The sequence below is a fragment of the Hypanus sabinus genome (assembly GCF_030144855.1).
Source record: "Hypanus sabinus isolate sHypSab1 chromosome 1 unlocalized genomic scaffold, sHypSab1.hap1 SUPER_1_unloc_1, whole genome shotgun sequence".
NCBI lineage: Eukaryota > Metazoa > Chordata > Chondrichthyes > Myliobatiformes > Dasyatidae > Hypanus > Hypanus sabinus.
This window is the reverse complement of record NW_026778903.1, coordinates 528,312-538,932: the sequence shown is the minus strand read 5'-3', so window position 1 is coordinate 538,932 and position 10,621 is coordinate 528,312. Positions and strand designations below refer to the sequence as shown.

At 46.4% G+C, this 10,621-nt stretch overlaps 1 protein-coding gene across 1 annotated transcript in view; it reads left to right on the top strand.

The window, feature by feature from the left end:
- Positions 1 to 3,625: 3,625 nt before the first annotated feature.
- Positions 3,626 to 10,621, top strand: part of LOC132385355 (uncharacterized) — a 47,732-nt gene continuing 40,736 nt past the window's right edge. The window contains exons 1-2 of the mRNA XM_059957395.1: positions 3,626 to 3,631; positions 5,666 to 5,909. Coding sequence (XP_059813378.1) covers positions 3,626 to 3,631; positions 5,666 to 5,909 — 250 coding nt within the window. The remainder of the gene's footprint in view (positions 3,632 to 5,665; positions 5,910 to 10,621) is intronic.

Here is a 10,621-nt window from a genome sequence, read left to right as displayed (position 1 = left end):
AGGAAACCAGAAAAGAACTCAAGAAGGGAATTAGGAAAACCAGGAGTGGCTGTGAAATGCCCTGGGCAAGTTGGACTAAAGAGAATCCAGGAAACTCTACTCATACAGTCGATCAAGAGCAGAGTGTAAAGGGGAGAGGGTAGGACCATTCATGGATTAAGGACAGAACATGTATTTGGAGGTGGAGGATGTGGGCAAGGTCCTAAATGAGTAATTTACATCAGTATTACCAGTGAGGATGGGGAGATCAGTGTGGACTGAGATAATTTACTAGGGCATCTCAGTATATGCAGTAGGAGGTGGTGTTGGGTCTTTTTAAGAACATGAAGGTGGATAAGTCCCCAAGGCCTGACATGATATGCTACAAGTTAGTGAGTGAGGCAAGAGGGAAGATTGCTGTGGCTTTGATCAATATCTTCATGCCCTTTCTGGCCACGGGATTATCAAGAATTTGCTGTTCCATTAGTAAAAGGAAATTGGGACAATCCTGGAAACTATAGACCAGAGAGTCTTCAGTCGGAGGTGGGGGGATATCTGGGATTTACAAGCATTTGGCCTAATTTGGGTCAGTTAGCACGGTGTTGTGGGAGACAAATCGTGTCTTGCTAACTTGAGGTGACAAGGGTGTTTGAAGGTAGAGCTGTGGATATTGTCTACATGGCTTTTCATAATGCATTTGGCAAGATTCTTCATGGGACGTACATTCAGATGGTTAAGATGCATGGGATCCAGTCTATAGGCCATTTGGCTTCACAGCTGGCTGCTCATAGAAGAGAGAGTAGTGGTGGGCTAATGGTAATCTGCAGGGATCCGTCTGGAACCTACACTTTTTGTGATGAAGTTGAGAATACGGTTGAGTGGCTTGGTTAGTTTGTAGACAACATGAAGATCACTGGGGTTCTGGATAATGTAAAGGTCTGGCAAAGGATACAGCGGGATGTCAGTTACTGATATGGGCAGAGAAATGGCAAATGGAGTTTAATTTGGTCAACTGTGAGGTATTGCTCTTTGGGAGATCAAATGTAAATTGACGGTGAACCATTAATGGTGAGCCCCTCAGAGATGGGAAGAGGAATCACCTAGTCCAGGTCCATTGCTCTCCACTTTCCACACGGATTGATAGGGTGGTAAAGAAGGCAAAGTAAAACAAGCTCAGTAAAATGTGCCAGTGTTTGAAAATTAATGAGGCAAGTAAAGTCAGAATCAGGTTCAATATCACCAGCATGTTGTGACATTTGTTAAGTTAGCAGGAGCAGTACAATGCATTACATGTATAATGCTCTGGGAAAAGTTTCAATGGGTTTCTCTGTAGCAACAGTGTTTGGGTTATGGCTAGAGATAACGGGGGATTTGGAATGTGCACCGTCCAATGAAGGGAGAGTTTTTTCTTGTTCTGTGCCTGAGAATGAGGTGTCTGGGTCTTTTGTTTGACGAGAGATGAAGAGAGAAGACGCCAGAAAAGAAAGGTCGTAGACAGCAGGATGGAGTGGACAGAGTGGAGCCGGGAGTCAGCAGAGCCCGGGGAAATCGATGGAGGACCAGCGGAGGAAACTGTGAGCTCCAACTTGTGCACATTGGACTGTTTCATTAAAATGGGCCCTTTTCTTTTTGTTTTACTTTACTAACCCTTTAGTCAAATGAAGAATTAAAAAGCAAAATCAATTAACTGCACATGGTGTACTCTCTGTTATTTCGAGGTACTGATTTGTAAAGGGGGAACAGATCACACAGCATCCACACAAATGAGAGGTTTTACTCCTTAGGTTTCACACATCTGGTGAAGCCGGAGACTGTCTTCCCGAGACTAACACCGCCAGCCCAACCTGAGGGTTACACATGATAAATATCAAGAAAAATAAATACACTGATGGTTCGTCAGTGATTGAGAGGAGATTCAAAAGTTCCTTTTCTGGAACTGAGGGTATTGACCAGGTTACGTATCACTGCAACTTGAAGGTCACTATCTGGGAGCTGTAAAGGTGTATATATGGAACTAACAAACTTCAGTCCTGCCCATCTGCTGAAGAGTACTCATTGGCTATGTGGTTACTGGACCTACCCCCGTCTGTTGGGCATCTTCCCTGAGTAGAAGGGGTAGTGGAAAGAACATTGGGCCTGGAAGGGCTGCTGTTGCCTTGCCTACACAATACTCCACGTGCGATATTTGCAATATTTAAACTTGGTGTTTAAGTTCCTTGCCATACACATCAATGATGATCATACGTGGTCTGTACTTATGGGCCCCCAAATCCTAAGAACATGCAACAGGGACACAATTGAGAGCATCCTGACGGGCTGCATCACTGCCTGGTATGGGAACCTCAATCGCAGGACTCTGCAGAGAGTGGTGCAGACAGCCTAGTGCATCTGCAGATGTGCACTCCTCACTGTACAGGGCATTTACAAAGTCAGGTGTGTAAAAAGGGCCCGAAGGATCATTGTGGACCCAAGTCACCCAACTACAAACTGATCTAGTTGCTACCATCTGGGAATTTTATTTCTATGTTAAATTGATTGTCCTATTGTACTTATTACTTATTACAAATGACTATACATTGCACATTTAGATGGAGACGTAATGTAAAGATTTTTACTCCTCATGTATGTGAAGGGTGTAAGAAATAAAGTCAATTCAATTCAATTCAATTCACCACCTCACCACCCTCTGGTCTGGTGGCACCAGAGATCCAAAACAGAGGCCGAGTGATTCTGGATGATTGCCTTTCTGGGATATGGGACCGCGAGGCTGTCATGGGAACTGATTAATATGGCATCGAATTTGTAGAAAATAATGACTGAAACTGCACTTGCCTTTGATCAAACCCAATAAGCATTAACCAAGATGTCTCAGAACTGATGGCTGCTTGTACAGTAGCGTTACAGAACAGAGTGGCTTGGGATTCTGTTCATTCAGAGAAAGGGTCTCCTGTGTTGCTGTACTTACAAACCTGACCAATCAGAAAATAGAACTAACTTGGCAAACCACATCAGAGAAGCTACCAAAGAGATTAGGAAAGAGGGGGATCAATATCACAACTATTACACTCCAGGAGGTGGATGGCGAACTTTCAGGACACTGGGAGGATGGGAGGATGCAACCATTCTGTGTTCCAGTATAACGATCAGAATCATAGAAATGGCTGGTATTCTTTTACAATTATTGTATAAAATAACAGGATGAAGAAGAGGATATCAAGGAAAGGAATGGGCACTCATTGAGGTGGATGGATGAAAAGGAAATTTTGGATAGGGCTTTGAAACTGCAGCTTTGCTTTAAGTACAAATATATACATATTTCAATTATAGTATTTGGTGAAATGTAGTGTTGTCATGAAATGACAAAAAGGAGGCAATGTGGAAATGTACTTTATTTGTAACAAAATGGAACCTATATTATACCAGAGTGCTTTGTAACGTTGTGCATATGGATCCTGAGTCCCAAAGATGAGAAAGTATTCTACAGGGAGGACGATGGAACAATGGCTGAGAAGGGAAATCAAAGACAGAATAAAAGCTGAAAGGATGGCATTTAATAGAGCAAAAATTAGTGGGAAATTAGATGATTGGGAAGCTTTTAAAACCAGCTGAAGGCAGCAAAAAATTGGGGGTGTGGGGAAGATGAAATATGAAGGTAAGCTGCCCGATAATATGCAAATTATACCAAATGTTTTTCCCCCGGTATACATTGAATAATGGAGGCTGGTAACCAGAACACCAGAACAGATATTGGAGTGGTTGTGGGGAGAGATGTTAAGCCTATGTACAAAGACAGGAATTGAAAGGTTGAGCATCTTGGGACGAATACTGAGTTTCATCTATTTCACTGGAAGGAATATCATATCATTGGAAAGGCGGATGAACATTGAGCAAGGATCAACACGTGGAATTATGTCACTGTAGCCGTTAGCCGTTGGTATAAGGAGGGCAGGACTGGCAGCTCAGTGCTCCAGTGTTTTGTTGTGTACAGAGGGACTAAAGTGGGAGGGGTAGCATTATCAGCGAGGGAAAATGTCATGGCAGTGTTCAGACAGGACAGACTGGGGGACTTGTCTACTGATGCTGTATGTGTGGAACTGCGGAACAAGAAAGGGATGTCTAGGTTAATGGGACCATGGAGTAAATTTGTAGAGAGACAACTGCAAGAAAAATAAGGTTGTGATAGCAGGTGATTATTAACTTTCCAAAGGTTGGCTGAGACTCTTATACTGTAGAAAGGCTGGATAGGATGGAGATTGGATGTTAGAGTCCGAGAGATAGAACAGAGTTTAGATGTGCCTGTCTGAACACAAGATAAAGAAAGCAGCTTTAGGAAACCTTTTATTTTTACAAGAGATATTGAGGCCCTGAGTTAGAAATATAGGAGATTGATTACAGGTAGGAACAAACAAGGTAGTTATGGAGTACAAGAAATGCAAGAGAACATCAGGAGGGCTAAAAGAAGGCATGAGGTTGCTCTAGCAGACAAGGTGAAGGAGAATGAGTCATAAAATAAATAAATGGTGCAATAAAAGAGCAAAATAAAAGAAAAAAGTGAGGAAGTGTACACGAGTTCTTTGTGATAGCGGAGGGAAAGAAGTCGGTCCTGAAATGCAGAAGGTGTGTCTTCAAACTCTGGTACCTTTTCTGTGACGGTAGCAATGAGAAGAGTGCATGGGGGTCCTTGATTGACTATGTACTCTGCTAACCTCTGACCTACTGTGCCCCGCACCCCCACCTTAGATGTCCCCTCAGTCTCCACTGCAGCATCCCAACGTGTCTGCAGCTCCTACCCACTAATCCGGGCAATCCTCGTTAACCTCTCCTGTACCTTCCCCAAGGCATCACGTCCTTCCTGAAAATGGTGACCAGAAATGAACACAATCCTGCAAGTGTGGCCTAAGCAGATTTTGTAAAGTTGCAACGTAACTGCCCGACTCTTCAACTGAAGGCCTCCAGTTGGAATATGTGTCTTCGAGCACTACCCTGTCATCTATAGGCAAGCCAGTTCTGAATCTAAACTGCCAACTCTCTGTGGGTCCCACGAGCCCTAATCTGGATCAGGGATGTTGTCAAAGGCCTTGCTAAAATCCACGTAGACAACATCCACTGATTAGCCGTCATCAATCACGTCAAAAAACTCAATCGAGACAAAAATACTTGACGAACCCCACACAGCCAGGCTGACTAACCCTACTTCAGCCATGCTTTTCCAAAAACCCTATCCCAAAGGAATATTGCAGAGCATCATGACAGACCAGACAGCCAGCTGGACAGTTCCAGCTGTCCCAGACTCAAACTCTGGCTGCTGTTGACAGTTCCAGTCTATGGTGGGGTCAGATTCTGCAGAGTTCACTCCTTGCCTCAAGCTTTCTTCCTCCTCAGGTTTGTCACAGTCAGCGTGTGGTTGTTCTTGGTCGAATCTGCTGCTAGTACGTATAACACAGGGTAGAGAGAGATTCTCCCTGTATCCAGGGTGGAGAGAGCATTATTATGTGTCTGTTCCCTGGGAGTGTTCGATGGGATGGTGCGCAGGGAACTACATTTCATCTCACCCATGGAGTGTGTGACGGGACAGAGCAAAGGGGGTTTCACTGTGTCTGACCACCGGAATGCATGATGGGATGGTGGGGAGGATGACCACCCACTCCAAACCACTGACCATAATACACCTCTCTCAACGGGTTAGTGGGGCATCTGCCGTCTCATTCCAGACACCAGCTCCCTTTGCTGTCCCTGCCTCCTGACGGCTGAGCAGAGCTTGCACCTTCACAGTCTCAGAGGACACTTCTGGGATGTCTGCGCCAGAGGCAAAGGCAAAGAACTCAGCTGTCAGATCGCCAGGGAAGCCAGGGTGAAAGCTGCCAGCGTCACCCTGAAGCTACAGGGTATCCCTGGCACCGTCTACAGTGAGATCTCCAACAACACGTCGGGTAAGTGCTGATGGGAGAGGGAGTACCGTGAGGGTCTGATACTCCAGACTGCCACCAGTCTGGCACATTCTCTCCGTGCCACTAGAGGGAGACTCTGGTTTCTAGACTCAGAACAGCTCAGCACAGGAACAGGCACTTGGGGAACTGGGGAGAGGAGCTCAGCACTGAGGTGTAACGGTGTGTTTTCCAGGTTCGAAGAGTCCCAGACAATGGGCAGCAGCAGGTAGGTGGCCCAGCCCACCAGAGGTGAATTTATCAAAGCCAGTGTCTATCAAGAGGGGCAGATCAGACAGAGGAGACGTGGTACACCGCTACGAGTGAAGCTGTGGCACAAGGTGAGGCTTCTCGTTCTGCACCTAGGGCTTCAAGTGAACTGCTGGAGGGAGCCTGATTCAGATGGGGTTAGATGAACCCTAGAAGTGAGTGGTGCTCTCCCCTCCTCCCTGGATCCCAGCTCCTCTCACACTCTTTTCCCATCGCTCTGCTGGAGGGGCAGTTTGACAAAAGAAGCATAGGAATAGAATGAGGCCATTTGGCCCATTGGGTCTGTTCTGCCATTGAACTGTGACTGATTTTTCTCAACCCTATGCTCCCTTTTAGATCTTTCCTCTCACCTTAAACCTGTGCCTTCTTGATCGCACAACTCCACCGTCCTCTGCCCACGGTGGTCTTCCCCGCTGCAGCATGACCAAAACTGAACAAAGTTCCAAGTGTGGCTTCACCAATGTCTTTCATGTTGCCCCTGTCCAGATTTCCATTGCTCTCAGTTCTCCGCCACCGCTGGTCTTCAAGACATTTACATCCTCCCGCCTTAATTACTCTTTCGCGACATCCCCATCCCCAGATGAGCCATTCTCCAGGGGACAGAATCCCTGAGATTCTCCACCTTTGCCGGGAGTCTCCACACACTTTAAAATGACTGCTCTCTCATCTCGTAGTTCCGTCCCCATGATCCTAATCATTACAGCCATGGCATTGCCAATGAAGCTCCAATGACAAGACTCACGGCAGCGTAACTAGGACATTCAACCCACTGAGTCAGCTCCACCATTCCATTACAGCTGAGCTTTTTTCCCTGACAGACAAGTTAACTTTTCTGGACATCTGAATGTTATTTTAATTCAACCTCTTTATTTGTTCCTTGAATCATTGCATGATACTAGAATGGACTGAGCAGTGAAGTGAACCAAGTAGTGGTGAATGAAATGGCGATGAAATTTCCCTGTTATCTTGCCCGACGTCGGCCCCCTTAGGGCTAAGTCGACATAGTAGTAGTAGTAATGTATTATCAAGACACCAAAGAAAACATCCTTAAACCTACGCTGCACACTTGGTACAGCAACTGCTCTCTACAAGATTGCATGAAACTGCAGGAAGTTTAGACACATCTCAGAAACTATCCTCCCATCCATGGACTGATTATGTTGGCTACTCTACAAAGGCAGCAAGATATACAGACACAGATTCCTCTTCTTCCAGTCCACACTCTGGTCTCTTACCTCTTCTCATGATCAGCCTATCACTCAACCTTGTGACCTTCTTCCCTCTCACACAAGGTCCATTCTGCTTTCATTAAAGACTCCTTCCTCCACAGCCCTTTACCTTTCCCACCCACCTGGCATCACCTATAACCTTCTCTCTAGTCCTCCTTCCTCTCCGCCCCCCCCCATCCTTTTGTTCTTTCCCCTCCTCTTTCAGTCCTGAGGAAGGGTCTCAGTCTGAAACGTCGACTGTTTATTCATTTCACAGATGCTGCCTGACTTGCAGGCTACCTTCGGCATTTTGTGTGCACTGCTCTGGATTTCCAGCATCTGCAGAATCACTTGTATTTATGATTGCCCCCACCCCTGTCTCTTTCCACCCTCTCCTGTCAGTTAGAGACACAGAAATGTGACATCACGTACCACCAGACTCAAAGACAGCGTCTGCCCTTCTCTTCAGACTGTTGTGTGGTTCCTCAGTGCAGTAGATTGACTCGGTCTCATTATGATCAGCACCTTATCGTTTGCCTGCACTGCACTTGCTCTGTTCTGCTCCCTGTCATTAGTTTACCCTGTTCTATTGTGTAATGATCTGATCTGTTTGAACAGTGGGCAGGACAAGTTTTTCACTATCTCGGTACACGTGACATAATGAATCAGTTCTGATTTCTAATATGATGAAGGCATTCAGGAACCTCTTAGAAACTCATGTGATTGGGCAGAGAATAGAGGGATTTGGACCATGTGTAGTCAGGAGGGATCCGTTCATTTATGGGGTTCATTACTGGTTTAATCGATTTGCAAAGTATTTTTGGCCAAACTGCCTGTTCCTGTTCTAAGTCGGGAAACTTAGAATAAATCAGAATGGTCACATCCTGGAGTATCAGAGCCTCCCCACCCCACCCCTCTCCCTCTCCCACCGGCGCTTACCTGACGTGTTGTAGACCTCACAGTAGATGGTGCCAGGGATACCCCGGGTGTAGTTCAGGGTGACACCGCCAGCTACCACCCTGGCTTCCCTGGCGATCCGACAGTGGAGTTCGTTGCCTTTGCCTCTGGTGCAGTTATCCCGGAACTGTCGGAGATTGTGAAGCCGCAGGATCTGGGACCAGGACATGGTGCAGGGACAGCTGAGGGAGATGGGTTTTTCAATGAACTTACAGGGGCCGTGATCACCTGCCGGGAGAGGAGTGTCAGGGTCAGTGGGTTCAGAGGGAGGTCATCCTCCCCTTCATAGAGTGGTTCCTCATACACTACCCCATCACAGCCCCAGGGTCAGACAAACGATGAGTCTCTCCCTCTCCTTACCACCTCATAATACCATACTGGAACCAGATACAGGGTGAAACTCCCTCTGCAATGTCCCATCGCCCACTCCATGGGTCAGATGAAATGCAGTTCCCTAAACACTGTCCCGTCACGGGGATCAGACACAGAATGATTCTCTCTCTACCCTACATTGTACTTACGAGCAGCAGATCCGACGGTGAACAGCAACACATAGACTGATGGACCTGAGGAAAAAGATAGGTCGAGGTGAGGAGTGAACTCTATGTTACCTGACCCCACCTCATACAGGAGCTGTCAACAGGGGCCAGAGTTTAGTCATGAACAGCTGGAACTGTCCAGCCAGTAGCCTGATTTTAAATGTTCCTTTGGGATTGGATTTAATGGAAAACCATGGCCAAATCGGAGTCAGTCAGGCTGTTCTTGTGTGGGGCCAGTAGTGTGTTTTTGATTCGATTTTGTTTTTTGACGAGGTGGAGGGTGACTGATGGAGTATGGACAGTAGTTATTATCTACATGGATTTTAGCAAGGCCTTTGACAAAGTCCCTGATGGGAAGCTCATCCAGTTTAAGGGGCGCGGGATGGAGAGTGAATCGGCTGTTTGGATTTAGAACTGGCTTGCCTACATCAGACAGAAGGTAGTGGTTGAGGGGATGTGTTCTGACTGAAAGTATTTGACCAGTGGTGTGGTGCAGGGATCCATACTGGGACCTCAGCTGAATGAATCTGTGGATGTATGTGTCAATATGCTTGGAGACGATGGTTGGCAGAGTCCAGTCTGGGCAAGTGTGAGGTGTTGGAGTTTGCGAGATCAGATTTAAAGGGACGGTGCAAGGTCAATGACCAGACTTTAACGGGGGGATCTTGAAAGTGGCTGCACAGTGTGGTAGGGTGGTAGAGAAAGCATCCAGCATGCTTGATTACTTAGGCATCCAGTTGAGAGTCAGGCAGTTATGGTTCTGAAGCTGCAACCTCCAGACTGTTGTGTTAATTTCTGGCCACCAGTTACAGGAAGGGTAGGAAAGCTTTGGAGAGGGTGCAGAAGAGGTTAACTGGAATGTTGCCTGGATTAGTGGGTACACGCTACATGCTGAGTTTGGACTAACTGCAGTTTTTGGAGTGTTGGAGATTTGAGGGGAGACCTGATGAAGTTTATGACATTACCAGAGGCATACACGGGGCAGACAGCCGATATCTTTTCCCAGGTTCATAACGTCTAATAGTAGGAGCGAGCAGCTATAAATCCTGTCTGTCTCTCCCCTCCCCCTTCTCCTCCCCACCCCAACTATCAAACTATCACGCTGCGTGGGAACACTGGCCCCTCCAGCATTTGATGCAATTTCCTGTGACCCCAACCCCCACCATGGATCTGAGTGCTGATTGGTAGACCCTGGTCACTCAAGATCTGCCTACAATGTCGTCGTAATCAACAAACTTTGTGCATTTTGTGCGCAAAAAGATTTGGCACCAGGATATACAAACAAAAGTTACCTTCATTTGTACTTTGTCGTATTTTTGGCGAATGGATGTAATTGGGGGCGGGGGCAGAGAGGAGACAGAAGTTTAAGTCTGGGACAGAGCCAGGGCAGCATCAGCAAAAGGGAGCAGGATACCTAGATGGGCGGGGATTATTTGGCAGGCAATAGGAAGCCTGGATATGAACATTACGAGCCTTAAACATAGCATTGCTAATAAAGCTCCGATAAGAGGACAAGAGGACATTGGAACATCATTAGGCCATTCAGCCACTGACCCTGCTTCACCATTCTGCTACGGCTGATTGCTTTTTCCTGACAGACAAGCTAAATTTTCTGGATTTTTGGATATTATTTTAACTCGTCCTCTATGTGTTTCTTGAATCGTTGCACACTAATAGACTGCATTGAGCAGAGAACTGAGTTGTCATGGTAATGGGGGCCTTTACTGATCTCCCAAAATGCAAC